The sequence below is a fragment of the Ananas comosus genome, linkage group 11 (genome assembly GCF_001540865.1).
Source record: "Ananas comosus cultivar F153 linkage group 11, ASM154086v1, whole genome shotgun sequence".
Lineage (NCBI taxonomy): Eukaryota > Viridiplantae > Streptophyta > Magnoliopsida > Poales > Bromeliaceae > Ananas > Ananas comosus.
In genome coordinates this window covers 10,056,788-10,072,704 of record NC_033631.1, presented here as the reverse complement: position 1 = coordinate 10,072,704, position 15,917 = coordinate 10,056,788, and the positions used below count along the sequence as shown (strand labels likewise).

Genomic DNA, 15,917 nt, shown 5'->3' with positions numbered 1-15,917 from the left:
TTGTACTAAACCGTAATTATTAAATAAAACTTTAATTATGTTTATAAAAATAATTATAAATTAATATCCAAATGGATTCCCTTAGTACGTTTTAATTAAAAGAGATTGAATCTTTTATCCAAGCCATCGAGACACGTGTCAGCAGGCTAGATATAACAAGAAACAGGACACGAAGGAATCTCTCTCTCTGCCCGCCTCTGGAGGTTTGGAAACTTCCAAATCCTGCGACGATAACAAGATATTATATTTTTGTGAACTTGGTCCGCCACATCATCCATTCACAAGATCCTCGGCCGCCACTACTTCCTCAGCGCTTTCGCCTCGTCGACCTTTTCCGTCGCTGTCAATCGATCCGCTGCTTCGCTTCCCGCACCCTTGTACACCACACCCACCAAAGCTCCTTCACCGGTGACCACGAGGACCGGCCCGACGACACCTCTGGCTATGGCGATGACGGCCCGTTCAACGGCAGTGGAAGACTGGAAGGGGAAAGTGCGTGCATCAGCTCGGGGCCTAAATACACAAAATGATACAAAGAAAACAAAATCCAAATCATACCTAATATGAATATTGAAGTCAAAAAGATCTAGAAAAGAAAACAATGTATACTTAACATAGCCAACAATCCAGAGAAGGAATAAAAATAGGAGTATACAAAGATCAAAATCAAATATTTTTGAAACAACATAATATAAAATGGGTATATGAATATTTAGATATAAAAAATTAGAATTCATCAAACAAAAAATTAAACAGAACCAAAAAGAAGAAGAAGTTGAAATCACATTATTGAAGAAATAACAATTATCGGCCATCTTTTCCACTCCCACTAACAAAAATGGCATTGAAGAAGCTTTTGTCTCTCTTTTTTTGCACTCCTTCCTCTTATCTCTCTCTCCAAACGTTTTCAAAATAGAATTTTTAAGAAACTGGAGGATTGGAGACCAAAAGGATCAAAACCCACAACCCCATTTAATCCCCCTCATGAGCTTCCCCTATCACTACTACTCCCGTTTTCTCACTTCTTTTTCCATTTCAAATCTATTCATTTATTGAGTAGGAAGACGAAGCGTCACGGCAGATATGTTAGTGATAGGAATTCAAAGTGTATAATTGAAAGAAGCTAAAAAATTAATTAATAATTTAATAATTGTAGGGAGTTAAATTATATGGGGTAGATGAGGGGGCAAAAAGAGTATAACTGAAAGAAGAAAAAAAAAATAGAAAAGCCCTAAACTAAGGTGGAAGCGCCATGTCATCTTAAACATTGCGGATTAATATAGTTGTATAGATTTATCTTAAATATAAATTTTGAATAAAGTATTAATATAAATTATTATTAATAAAGCAAGCGTGGCGGTCCCAATTGTGTTTATAATGTAAATAATGAATCGTCCGTCATAATTTGTAATTGGACTTACTAATATTATTATAGCCGACTAATTAAATATCAAATAATAATTCACGACTTATTTTTATGTGCAGTAGATCACAATCTATAATTATTAGATGACACTACAACAGAATTAGATTATAGGGACACATGTTTGGGACACTTTTGAGTAAGTGTCCCATTTATACTAAAACTTAAAAAAAATATCTACTAATGTCTAAATATAAAGCTCAATCCAACCAAAAATAAAAGATTACTCTACTCAACCCACCACACCCAGTCTATTTGGCCCGATTACAAACAGAAAAGAAAAAAAAAAGAAAAATTAATTACCATCTTTTCTTCTCTCTTCACTCAATCCACTGAAATTCTAGACGAAGAGCCTTTCCTGTCATTCTCCTCCGCCACCGCAGCCAACGAGATAGAGTTTCGGCGGTTGCTAAATATTTAAATAAGTGTTGGTAAATTAGTAGCACTCTTTTAGGTTATAGCGACACTCTTTAACTGTCACTATATATCTAGCGACCCCACATATAGCAACACTTTTTAAAAATGTCGGTAATTTTAGCTAGCAGTATTTTTTTGACATATACCTATATTTAAAAGTGTCGCTATAAACCGTTTTTGTTGTAGTGCGAATAATACAATTACAAAATAAATATTACATGCTAAATCACAACCGCTTGTCACTTCTTCAAAAGAAATTACTAAAATATAATATGAATAGGCTAGCAAAACTCAAACTATAATGCAAATGAAATAAGTGGTGAGATAATTAAATGAGGTCCAACTTTTGATTCTTATTTTATTTTATTAGATGGTCTCTTTGTGAGAAGGCGACTATGTTAATTTCTCTAAGCGATAATTTCTCGACAATATCAATAATCTCTAATTAATTCACATATAAATATGAGACCCCATCACCTCTCCATCCACACAAGGAGTGCAAAAGAGAGGGATAAAGTAAAAAAACTAGAGAGATGGAGATTTTGAACAATAACTTCATGATGGGAGAGTGCAAGGGCCAAAAAACAGTGGATGGGGAACAAATCCCTTTAGTGCTGCACCCCCAGCAAGATGATCAACGCAGCTTGGGCACGCTTGTGGCGAGTTTGAAGGAAAACAAGGCGTGGTTCGAGGAGAAGCTGCTGAGAAACAGCGCCGTGCTGCTGCGGGGATTCGACGTGCGCGACGCCGAGGGGTTCAACGACGTCGTGGAGGCGCTCGGATGGGACGACATCCGGTACGTCGGCCCCGCGCCGCGCACGCACGTTTACAAGCGGGTGTGGACCGCGAACGAGGGCCCGCTCTCGGAGTTCATTTACTACCACCATGAGATGGTTCTGGTGAGTGATACAGGCAAAAAGCTACAACAAAAAATCTAGAGCTTAGAGCGTAAAAGTCACTTGGCATTCTAAACACAAATAATAAAATTAAAGCACTAAATGCTTTACAAAATGACAAGTGCCTTTTCCATTGGAAAATGCTTCACCAAGTTTTTTTCCTTTTTTTTTTTTTTTTTTTTCCTTCGCCCAAATGGAAATGTAGCCTACAAAAAAGACAAAGAGAGAGGATCAGAACAATTGAAGCCTAGTACTAAACTCCACTAGCTCGGTTACAACTTACAAGTATACATGATTGGAAACTAAAATTAAATTGTATAAAAAATATCTTCTCTCGATCCATGAAGTGACACCTCCTTGGCTTTTAATTTTGTGGGGGATTTTATTATTTTATTATCTGATATATCAGACTTTAGCCTCGTGCCTAAATTTGTTTAGTTTGCAGGCCTCATATTTATGTAAATAGTACAAAAGAAAGAAGGTATTATATATTTGGTTGTTCGAATAAATTATTTAATAAATTATAAAATAGCTAGAGATTAACATAATTATGAGCATCTAAGTGATACTCATCTGCTCCAAGTAGGTTCTAGATAATCTTAAACATTTTGGCATGTAGATCAAGGAATTCCCCACCCAGGTGATACTCTTCTGCGAAGTGCCACCGCCGGAGGGCGGCGAGACGCCGTTTGTGCCGAGCTTTCGGGTCACAGAGCGCATGCTCGAGGAGTTCCCGGAGATTGTGGAGGAGATGGAGGAGAAGGGGCTCAGGTATACCTTCACGGCCGTCAGCAAGAACGACACTTCTTCCATGAGGGGAAGAGGCTGGGAGGACGCGTTCGGCACCTCCGACAAGCTCGAAGCTGAGAGAAGGTAAGTCTCTCGCATTTTTTGATATTATCTGATTCGAGACTATTAAGGTGTCACGTATTTTCTTTATTTTAGATCATAACGTTCTCATCAGTCCAATGTGATGTGAGACTCATCTTATATTTTTGATTGATATATCGATTTTCAAATCAACTATACCGATCCAGCCTACTATAGCACAATAATTCGTCGGATCCTAACCATCACCTTAAAATTTTAAATCTAATCGTTAGTCTTAGGGGGCGTTTGGATTGACGAATTTGTAGATTCAACGTAAATCAAGTGTAGTGGTGTTTGAGTTTCCCTGAAGTGTGATTATTTTTCTGTTGTTTGTTTTGACGTAACTCGTACCACTGAAAGTTAAATTCAATTATTTCTGCTGTTTGTTTTGATGTAACTTGGTGCTGGTAAAATTAATTTTTTGAGTTCCGTTGTTTGTTTTGATGTAAGTAAGTGGATCCCATTATCTCCTAAATATAGTAATAAATTTATCACTATAAAATTTAACCTATTATATAATTAAATTTTTTATTATTATTTAAAGATAATCTTAATTTATTATAAATAAGGTAATTCTAACCCATTATAAAGAAAGTAGAGTTTATGTTTTACTGTTTAATAAATTGTTTAGAGAAGGTTGAGTGTGGTGGAAGTCGAGTTCGGTACTTTAGAGCCGGAAGTCGAGAGTAAGTGAAGAGGAGCTCTAACGTAACTTGAGTTACATTATATTTTTCACTTACACCAAAAACAAATAACGGAAGTGATGGAACTTGAGTTCCATCACTCCACTTACACCAAAACAAACAGGCCCTTAGTGTATCTGCCATAGATTAACCACTCAAACTCTCTCACATTATTAGATGTCAGTCTGTTAAGATGTTAAATAAATCAAGAACTAGAATTATATAAATTTTTTTTAATTAATGCTGTGATGCACTAAATTACTACTATTCTAGTAGTGGTAAGGTATCAGGTGCGGTTTGAGAGGGGGGTCTCAAGTTCAAGTACCATATTGGGGCTTCGTGGAGAAAAGATCTACTAGCCATATTGCCCAAAAAGTTCGTTTTGGTGCCAAATTAGATTTTGTGGGCCATATTTATTTTTTTTTACATCAACTCAAAAATTTACTGATAGTAAATATTAATTTGAATTAAATTGGAGCAAGTGTTTGTGATACCAAAATTCAAATTGCAGGGCCAAGGCCTTAGGCATGGAAGTGGAGTGGCTCCCGAACGGCGGGGCAACGACCATTTTGGGCCCCCGGCCGCTGACCCGCGTGTTCCCAAAGAGGAAGGGACGGCGGATGTGGTTCAACACGCTGGTCGGAATGCACGGCAAGGCGATCAGCTCCGCCACGATGGCCGACGGGTCGGAGATCCCCGCGGATGTCGTGAAGAGGTGCGGCGAGATCATCGAGGACGAGAGCATCCAATTCAAGTGGGAGAAGGGCGACATTCTGTTTCTGGATAACTTAGCTACTCTTCATGGGAGGAGGCCGTCTTTGCCGCCCAGGAGGGTTCTGGTGGCTACCTGCAAATGAGCGAGTTCGTGTTTTCGCAATAATATAATATAATATAATATAATAATAGTCGGTCCAAATAGTGTACACGATCTAGAAATGTGACAAGCCTATAATAATAATAATACAATAATTTTCGAGGCAATTAAATGTAATGTTGAAAAAAATGTGCCAGGATCTTTTCCTGTCGGGTGCATGTTGAGAAGAAATCGTACACATAAATCTATTTCAACTCCGTGGCGAATATTTTGAATATCAAATATATTTTTTTTGAAAAATAGATAGCGAGTTATCTGCTTCATTCATTAAGTAAAATAAATTGAGCGTATGAATATCAAATATTAAAACTATTCTTCAATAGTTTTGTTCCAAATTTGAATCTTAGGAGACCCCTTAAGTCTCATACATGACTGATAAGAATTTTGATGAGAAGAGAGCATAACCAAAAAAACAAAAAAAAAAAACTTCACTTGATAAGGGGTACATGACCAAGGAGGGTAATATAAATACAAAAATCACACTGTTTATAGAGATGTTGACTTACTTGATGCATCTCATCTAACCTTCTCTTCGCTGCACCTCTCTATGGTAGTCGAACAGACAATTTTCTACTTCTGCCTCGATCCTCCTCTGCCACTGTAGTGTCATCGAATCTAGCAATGAATTCGATATGTCAGATCCCCACATGGTGTATCGCATACCATATGAAGGGTGGTGTGGATGCGGTGGAGAACATGAAAGATTGCGTAAGCTTTTAGAGACGACCGCTATTTTAAAACCAACAAATTCCCTAAACATATATGTTTTACAGTCCTTCGGCCTGTGGTAGTCCGGGCTTGGGCCAACTACAATGCTCCCTCTCACTGGCTGGGCCAGGTTCAGATTAAATATTAATTACACCAGGTTGGTCCGACCTAGCATGAGCCGGTCCACGATCGGGCCTATCAGGGGCTTTTTACGATAGTCGACGCTCGCAATATTAGGGTTTTATCGAGGGTTTAAGCGTAGGAGAACGCGGCCGACGAATAGCACCTCCAAAGCCCCCTCTAATGGCGGCTTCGTCGTTCTCGTCCTCTCTCACAAGGCGTCTCCTCCTCTCCCCCCGACTCCTCTCCTCCTCTCGCCGAAGCTTCTCCTCCTCCTCCTCCCTCATCGGCGACGAATCCGACCCCGACTCGCCCAAACCCCAATCCGATCCTGATCCATCCTCTTCTTCTTCTTCCTCCTACTCCTCCTCTTCGCCGCAGCAGCAACGCGTTCCCTTCCAACGCCCTCTCGAGAACGGTCTCGATCAGGGCGTCTACAAGGTTCGTCTCCCACCTCCCAAAACCCTAGATTTCCATTTCCTTCTCGTGCGCTGTGGATTGTAGTGATGGATGGGTTGTTCGGTGTAGGCGATCATGGTGGGGAAGGTGGGGCAGCAGCCGGTGCAGAAGCGGCTGAAGAGCGGGCGCGCGGTGGTGCTCTTCTCGCTGGGGACCGGAGGGATCCGGAACAATCGCCGGCCCCTCGATCACGAGGAGCCGAGGGACTACGCCGAGCGATGCTCCGTGCAGTGGCACCGCGTCAGCGTGTACCCCGATCGCCTCGGCGAACTCGCCCTCAGGCACGTCAAACCCGGGTGAGTCACCTCATCTCCTGTTCTTACTTGTCGCTGATTTGATATTGTTCTCATTTGAGCTCCTTTGTAATGAGAATGGATCAGAAGCTAATCCAATCTTTATTCAGTCCTGTTTTGTTATAAATGGGTATTTCTATTAGGAGATGCACAATAGGCTACTTTTAGGCCTAATTTGGCAATGCATTTCCAAAAGCACCCAATTTTATGCTTTGAACGGCCGGAAAAGTGCCAAGCGGTTCCAATCTTCCTCCCTCCGATGCTATAAAATTAGATTGGTTTGTTGTCAACCCTAGTTGAGTTTTGAACAAGAAAAAAGCAATGATGTAGGGTGCGGTATCATATAACACGGAGTTTCAATAATAGCGAACTTGTAAGGAAAGGCATTTGCTTTGGAACGTCTCCTCTAGAATGATGAAAATTACATCTAGTTGCTGAACTCCAACGGATACTGTAGATATCCAACTGTGCCAAATAATTTCATAATTTTGGTTGCCCATTGATGATTTAAAGACTTGGTTTTTCCTCAGGGGTGCTTCGAATCTTCAACTTACACAAATATCAACTGTTGAGATCTGGAAAAAGTTAGAGCCAAATATTAGCTGTTAAGTCTAGTGAGTGGCTTATTTGTGAGGTCTTAAGTAGTTTATAGGGCCACTCTGCATGAATTTCCAAGTTAGCATCAAGTTTGGACTGGTTGAAATATTTGTTGAAATTTGCATATGTTCGATCTACCTCTTATATGCCACCTTTGGCATTCATGAACTTCTTAATAGTTTAACCAGATGGATAATGTTCCATCTAAGGTACTAGTGAATCAGCTCTTGATTAAAAATCTTTTCTTTGGATTAAAAAATTATGCGTCCAGAGGCCGATTTTGCTTTCAGCTGATTAAGATAAAAGTTCTGCTCTTACTTTCTATAGCTGAGATTGCAGTCGATGCCAATTAAATTGTAGTTATGACTTATGAGTTATAGTTCATTCTATTTGGAAGGCAGTTCTACATATAATTATACTCTTTTGTTTGTTGTTCGACAGATCTGTTCTTTATTTGGAAGGTAACTTGGAGACCAAAGTGTTCAGCGATCCAATTACTGGACTAGTTAGGCGCATAAGGGAAATTGCTATTCGCGGAGATGGTATGTTCCCTCCATGGGCTCTCCCTGCTGCTCAATTTGTTAATGTTATCATAGTGATCTCTATCTATAATGCGCTATGTCCCACTGCTTTTTATATATTCTTTCCTGTTCCATTCATGAACTCATATGAGATAGGCTTTTTTAGTATGTCGTAAGACTACAAGGCAGAGGATTTTTGCAGAGGATCTGAAGAACAAATGTCAAATTGTGAGGGGCTTATCCTTCTGTTTTGATAATAATATTGTAATAGTTTTCTCAGAGCGTTGTCTTTTGGTTTCTTGTACCTGTCTATAAGGTACCACTTTTGATTAGGAGGCTTTGGCCCTTGATACCCTAATCCATAGGTGTCCCTAGGGATACCTGGCATGAAGTCGTCGGATCGCTTCTGATTCCAGTCACTTGTTAAATACTTTTTATAGTAAAGAAATGGTGTTTACATTCTATTTTTTAGCCCTTGGATGCCTTGGGTTTAGTGCTGGTTGGTAGAATAGTAGTAATTCAAGGGCTAGAAAGTTGACCGTATACATCATTCATTTACTCGCAATTATTATTATATGTTTTGTCTTAGAGGGTGATTAGGTGTTGTCTTAATCTTGACAAGACTTGATTGTCAATTTAAATGTCTGGTTTAAAGCCATTAATCCATAATACATGTATCTTCCGGGTACTTCTTTAGTGCCTCGCAGTGGTAGCACATTGAGTAATTCGGGTTAGTTTAGTCGGCCTCTGATGGGTTGAAAATTGAGTAACATACTGATCCACTCGTAGATAATCTTCTTGCATGACAGCTGTATGTGATTGTTAGAAATGAAACCTGTGAATCAGATCCATGCTTTTGTCAATTTTATACGCAGGCCGTCTCGTCTTTCTTGGCAGCGATACAAATCCTGCACAATTAGAACAAGGTGATCTGAGGAGCGTTGGCTATTACTAATGGAAAAGCCCAAAGATACAATATCGAAAGGTGGAAAGAAAAATTATGCGGTAGGATGATTCTGCTCGAGTTTTTGTGTAAATTGCGAGAATACATGGAAATAGCAAGCGGCTGATTGCATTTTAATTCCACCACAAGTAATTGGAAAGGATATCTGTTAAGGAGTATGGATGTAAACAAAATTATATTGTTGTGGAGCTATTTCAATTCCACCATATTGTTGTTGAGCTATTTCATTTCCACCTTAAGACGATTTGTAGGCTGAAAGAATGCAGAGTGTTGGAAGAATTTGTATCTGCATTTGATTGATTTTCATTGCAGCAGTTCTTTACGAAATTCGCACAGTTGGTGCGTGAATGAAAATTAAAAAGTTATTATCCATACTGCTGTTGTTTACATAATCAGTGGTTTGCATCAATTGCGTAGATATTCTTTTGTAATCTCGCATATTGCATTAGAATTTGTTGGTGAAGGGGAAAAAAAAAAATTCTAATCATGCTTTCTTATTCTCAAGGGAGTAACCGGAAAATTTTATGTTTTTAATACTGGGATGTAGTATGGGTTCTGTTGTTAAAATATGTATTAATTTTTTTTTTCTTTAATAAATATGAAAATCTAGAAATAAAGAAGATAAAAGCATATGACTTTAGGGTGTTATTTCTTTCTTGTAGAAAACTATTTTTCAATATATATATATAATATATATATATATATATATATAAATTACTATATATATATATATATAGTAATATATAAATATATATATAGTTTTCGAATTTTGGAAAAAAATTAGAGAATAAAAAAAGAACTTTATATCATATATGGAAAAAAAATAGTAAACTATTTTTTCTGACAATCAAACAAATTAAAAATATAAAATTATGCTTTTGGATAATATTCTGCAAACCAGAAGGAGGATTTATAAAAATGAACCGAAAAATATTTTAGGTATGAAAAATACTTTTTCATTTGTCTTGTTTGACGTGAAAATACTTTTTTGTCAAAATATTTTTACAATTTTGTAAAATAAATTTAAAAAAATTTTAGCTGTTAAAAATGAAAACTCAAGCAGCGTAAAATTTTTTTTTATTTATTTTCTTACCAAATCAAACAAATGTGATTTCTTTTCTTTCCAACCATGCAAATAAATGTTGATGAAGAATTTTTGTTTTATAAACCAAACACTGTGAAACCTAAAACATTTTTTCCACCAAAATTTTTTTTCATAAAAAGTTATTTTTTACAGTTTTACGTTAAACCAAAAGGACCCTAAAATCACATGCATAAAGATGGTGTAGACAACGAGCTAGGGTTTCTTCTTCGCAGCCTTTCTTTTGCAACTTAATTAGTAGTAGTGTTGGTTTCAATTTCCAAATCCCGTACCTCTAATGCATGCCTCAGCAAAAGTATTAGTAGTGAGTGCAATGTGCATGGTCCATCATCTACTCCTGCTAGAGTACATTGTAGAGTTGTATTCTACATATATATATATATATATATATATAGTATATTTAGAGTAGACCTACACGTACCCAACGTTTAGATCCAGTGTAGAGCCTGAGCTTCGTTCAGCTTTAAAGCTATGAGTGAGCCACCCTCTACCCTAAAGTGAACCTAAAGTTTTTTAAGCAAGTGTGCTCAACACCATTAAAAAAAAAAAAAAAAAAAAAAATGAAGAAAAAAGTGAAAGTGATATAGCATAAATGTGGTTTATTATCCTAGGTATAAACTATAGCACTGTGCTACCCTCTGATTAATTTTAGCTTCTATTTTCTCTGAGGATACGTCATTACATAGGATGGCTAATGTGCTATACATGCTAAAAATTCAATCGCATGCATGATGGTAACCTATAAATGAGTCATGCTTTTCTCTGCTTTTCATCTCATATTTCAATCACATTTTCTGTTCCTTTTTATGTTTAAGAGGAGGAATTACTATATATGGCAGTGAACTAGTTCATAGTTATAATTATCTCCCTTAAGTTACTGACCTCACCATATCTCTGCCACAAATTTCAAAAAATCATATCTATAATAATTTTTATAAAATTCCCACATGTTCCTTCTTTCTACAATTTCTAAAAGTCAACAAACAGAAGCCATAAAATCTTAGAATCTATAGATTTGAGGCTGTGAGAAGAGGGAATGATAGAATAACATTCCTCTGCCTAGATTTGCATACACTTTAATTTCACACCCCCCAAAAAAAAGAGTCACAAGAACCTTGGTAGTTACACCTACGTAAAAAGTTATGGAGACCACCTCAAATATAGGAATTTCTGAAATAGACCCTTCAACTTTAATTAGAAAAAAATTTCTTTCTTAAGCAATGCCATCTGTACACCTCTAAATTAGATGTAAATTAATTTATCTTTGAGAGAGATGTAGTATGCTACTTGCTTCGTTCTTTTTTTTTTTTTCCTAAGAAATGAATTTAGTTAGAATTTTTTTTTTTTTTTTCGAGAGAGATAGGTAGCACGCTACCTGTTTTGTTTATTTCATTTTGAAATAAACTTAGCTGGAAATGCGAATCAACTGGGATTCGAACTTGGGTCTCAAATACCAACCACCAAACCCTTTGCCACTTGCTCTAGAGACGGTCGGTAATTTAGTTAGAAATATTAAGCAACTAGATTTTGGGCTTAAAGATCTTAGACAGTAATTATCAAGTCCTTTACTACTTACTCTAAAGATAATAGGTAAGATAGGTGAAAAATTTTCACCTCACCTTTAAAAAAGGCCAAGATTTACTCATTTTTCTTATCAAAATTTTTTTAATACCAAAAACTCAAAAGAATTTATAAATTCTTAAATTATGGGGTGTAAACATGTACACATTACAGGGCGTACATATAGCAATTTTTATTTTTCTTAGCACATCCATAACATCTTATCAACTATTTTTCAATACCAAAAATCCAAAAGAATTTATAAATTCTTAAATTATGGGATGTAAGTGTACACATTATAGGGTGTACAAGTAGCAATTTTTTATATAGCGCATACATTACATCCTGGTAATTTTTTTTTTTTGAGAAAATATAGCATGCTACTGCTTCATTAAATAAGAATAGGGACTTAGCTACAAAGGTAAAAGAGAGAGAGAGAAAGAACAAAGCAAGCTACAACAACAAAATTAATGTATCTTGTACTGATCCCAAAGCTTCCTGAGCTCTCTAATCTCCACCAACATCCTCGTAATTTTAGTTCTCCACTTATTTCCTGAGTAAACACATGTATGTGTTTTGAGAGATTGTATGTCTATAACCTCAAAGTAATTGTAATCTTACAATATGATTGTGCCAGGGCCAACTTTTTTTTCTTTTATTACTTAGAAGAGCCTTTCATTACTTGGATGTCTTCTGGCTCAAGACTATTAATATTTTTGATGTATTTTTCAACTTACAAAGAGCCTTTCATTACTTAAATTCTAGAGCCACTTTTATTACCAGTTTTGCTTATCCTTGATCAATGTGTGGAGCCCTCCAATAAATAGTGGCCTTTTAAGATCTTTCCCACCACCCACTCTCTCACTGAGTCTTCACAGTCTTTTCCAATAACAAGCTCCTCTCAGCTCCTCTGCCATGGAAACACACAAGCCAAGCTCCCTTTTCTGCCCTTTGTTCTTTCTCTCATCTGGGCCTCTTCTTAGATCTTGAATCAGCAATTTGAAAAGCACTTTTCCACAATTCCTCATACAACCATCTCCCCAGCATTCAATTCCCTGTCTCTATTGGTTGCTGAAACATGACCTGGTTCTTTTTTCTTTTTTTTTTAATGGACTTACCATGTTCTCCTGCAAAATCTTCTCCCACTAGATTCATGATGTGAAAGCTGTGATGCAGTGCAGCTGCATAATATATCTCTCCAAGATCTCAAGTCCTCTTTTTTTTTTTTCCCTATTTTTTCAGTAAAGAATCCACTGCTCTTTTCCTTCATGAACCTAAGTGCTTCCTCAAACCAAAAGACACTACAAAGAATTGTTCTAGTCATGTCTCAACTGGGTTTTCTTTTGTGCTCCTCATGCTGCTATAAGAATTTCCTTACACTCTGAAGTAGAAGCATTGATGCAGTAGCAAACCAAGTTCACAATGGGAGGATTCAAAGCTACTACAGCTCTTTTCATGCTCACTCTGTGTAAATCCTTCTTCAGTGTTGTATCTGAACCAGATGTTGTTACAGCTCCAATGGAGAGAACAGAGCAAGAAGCTCTGCATGCGGCGTTACGAGGAATCGTCGGAAACGGATGGAATGGTTCGGAACTTTACCCGGACCCGTGTGGATGGACGCCAATACAGGTACTTGAATAGTTTTCTTAATTTCTGCTGTTTCGACATGCATGTTGTCGTATTCCTTAGTTACTTCAGTAGCAAATGCATTAGTAATTGATGCCAAAATAGCTTTCAACTTAGTTTTCGCATGCTTACGGAATTGTATTATACCTGCTGTTTAAGTCTTCTGGACATGCTAATTTGATAATGTTTAATGTTTCAACTTCTCATTTATGGCTCTCTTAATAACATAATATCAAAGTCATTAAATCATGGTGATCAAGTTTATCCAAACATATATCTCTGAAACTAACCGGAAAGTTAATACATAGTACTTGCATCTGTTAATTGGGTATATTTAACTTATTGCTAGTATTTTTTGCTTATTCATGCATATTTGCCATGTTTATATGGGAAATGATAACTTTCCTATGTTGTTGGAGTTCTAAAAACCAGGGCGTCTCATGCGATCTTTTCGAAGGGATGTGGTACGTAACCGTCCTGAACATCGGACCTATTTACGATAACTCTCTCGAATGCGCAAATGATGCAAAGCTCGACGAGCACCTCTTTGAGCTCAAGCACCTCACAAGCATTTCCTTCTTCAATTGCTTCACTTCGACTGATCGTCCCGCCACTCTCGCATCTGATAATTGGAATAAGTTGGCTACAAGCTTACGAGCATTGGAATTCCGATCGAATCGCGGTCTAATTGGCACGATCCCTTCTACTCTCGGTTCGCTAACTAATCTCGAGTCTTTAGTACTAATAGAAAATGCATTGAACAACGGTGAGATTCCTCGGGAGCTGGACAACTTGTTCAACTTGAAAAGGCTCTCGCTAGCGGGAAACAGCTTATCGGGACCGATTCCGAGTACTCTAGGCAACAGTTTGAGTAATCTCCTGATCTTGGACCTGAGCAGGAACTCTCTAACTGGTCCTGTTCCTCCATCACTAGGCAATATGCACTCACTTTTAAAGCTCGATTTGAGCTACAATTGTCTAAACGGAACGCTCCCGAACGAGCTCTCGACGCTGAGAAATCTCACTCTTCTGGACTTGAGAAACAACAGCATATGCGGCGGGTGGTTGCAGGCACTTCAAGGAATGGTCTCAATACAGGAAGTGCTTCTCTCTAACAACCCAATGGGGGGGAATCTGATGGCCTTCTTTGAGTGGAAAATTCTGATTAATCTCACCACATTAGACCTCTCCAATTTGAGCATAACTGGGGAAATTCCAGAGTCTATGACAGGATTGAGGAGACTGAGATTCCTTGCATTGGACAACAACTACATTACTGGAAGTGTTTCTGCGGAGTTCGCAGATCTGCCCTGCATAAATTCTCTCCACATTAGCAGCAACAACTTGACTGGAGAGTTGAGGTTCCCTGAAGGGTTCTACAAGAAGATGGGGAGAAGGTTTGCCGCGTGGAACAACCCGAATCTTTGTTACAATGCTAGCTCAAAGTCTGCAGGTTATGTCCCTCTGGGAGTCGACAAGTGCGAGCACGAGAAAGAGAATTACATATCCATTACATCTGAAGAAAACAAGCGAGATAAGGAGAACCGAACCGCGAATTCAGATAGAATCGCATCCGTCGGGCGATCTGCTGCCTCTATCACCAGGTTTAAGAGGGTAATTCTCGCGCCATTGTTATCGGTCTTTCTTTTTGTTATGCTACTATAGAATAGAGAACTAGAGATGCATAAACATAAGCAGGAACACTCTTCTAACTATGGTACTGATTATGTAGATCAGTAAACATGCTTTTCTCTGCTTTTCTTTACCTGATTAGCTGTTGTTTGGAGGATCTGAAGAGAGGAATTTTAGATCGAAGGCGCGCGGTATCAGCAATGATGGAAAGTTTCAAGTTGTGTGCTAATTGCGCAATCTATGTGCTGTAAGTTAAAAGAATGCTGACAGGGCACGGGATGCATTTAGTTGTAACTGCTATTTTCTTGTAAAATGTTCGCGCGATGCTGCTACTAAGTAATGTTTCAGTGAATTGGTGTGAGAACTTCATCTGACAGTTATTTTGCTGCAGGTAACAAGGCATAGGATTAGAATTTCGAAGAATAGTTTAGCCGAATTAAGGCTTTTACTTAACTTCCTGATAACAATTTGAAATAAATTTAATTAAAGAAAAAAGGAAGAAAAGAATCCAAGGAATAGCTTTATAGAGACTAATTGGAGTACATTTTAGCACTAGTTTAATTTATGGGTGTTTTTATTTCTTTCCTTTTTTTTTTGGTTTTTTTTTTTTTGTTTTNGGGGGGGGGGGGGGGGGGGGGGGAGGTAATTGGGGTGTGCAACAGGCATCAGCAGGATGGAATGATGAGCAAATTTAATAAATTTTACTATTAATAATAACTAATAGAGCTATAAAATTAAACAATAAAATTTTAATGTAAATTTTTATTTAAAATATTATATTTAAAAATTATACTTGAAAGGATGATAATTAAAAAATGAAAGGCAAACTTCAAATTACCCACCTGTGATTTCACTTTTTTTTTTTTTTTTGAGAATGAGGTAGCTAGCTATCTGCTTCATTTATTAGGCAAAATGAACTAAGTGTACATAGGTGGACGCAGCTAGGGCCTCCATAAAAAGTAAGAGAAAAGGGATAAAAATGCGGAAATGGTAAAGTAAAGGGCTCAAGAGCAAGTAAGATGAGGGGAAGCGAGGAGAATCAGAGAGACTCGGTCCAGGCTTTCGACAAGGTGGTGACGCGATCAAGGGCTCGTGTAGCGTTAGGAAGGTGCCCGCGGAAAACCATGTTGTTACGCTCCGTCCAGATGACATACCAGATTGCGGCCAACGAG

The 15,917-nt window shown here is 37.7% G+C and overlaps 3 protein-coding genes across 4 annotated transcripts; all 3 read left to right on the top strand.

The window, feature by feature from the left end:
* Window positions 2,304-5,330, top strand: LOC109717601 (clavaminate synthase-like protein At3g21360). 2 transcript variants are annotated; one of them, XM_020243451.1, is made up of 3 exons: window positions 2,304-2,739; window positions 3,377-3,609; window positions 4,801-5,330. In XM_020243451.1, the coding sequence occupies exons 1-3, from the start codon at window positions 2,374-2,376 to the stop codon at window positions 5,144-5,146; spliced, it is 945 nt and encodes a 314-aa protein (XP_020099040.1). In that variant the 5' UTR covers window positions 2,304-2,373; the 3' UTR covers window positions 5,147-5,330. The 2 variants fall into 2 exon arrangements, with proteins under 2 accessions (XP_020099040.1, XP_020099039.1); XM_020243450.1 differs by having other exon boundaries at window positions 2,307-2,739; window positions 3,356-3,609.
* Window positions 6,074-9,197, top strand: LOC109716935 (single-stranded DNA-binding protein, mitochondrial). The gene is made up of 4 exons (XM_020242558.1): window positions 6,074-6,432; window positions 6,520-6,746; window positions 7,782-7,882; window positions 8,737-9,197. The coding sequence occupies exons 1-4, from the start codon at window positions 6,175-6,177 to the stop codon at window positions 8,814-8,816; spliced, it is 666 nt and encodes a 221-aa protein (XP_020098147.1). The 5' UTR covers window positions 6,074-6,174; the 3' UTR covers window positions 8,817-9,197.
* On the top strand, window positions 12,746-15,026 carry LOC109717773 (piriformospora indica-insensitive protein 2-like). The gene is made up of 2 exons (XM_020243675.1): window positions 12,746-13,116; window positions 13,546-15,026. Exons 1-2 carry the CDS (start codon window positions 12,910-12,912, stop codon window positions 14,776-14,778), a joined length of 1,440 nt encoding a protein of 479 aa, XP_020099264.1. The 5' UTR covers window positions 12,746-12,909; the 3' UTR covers window positions 14,779-15,026.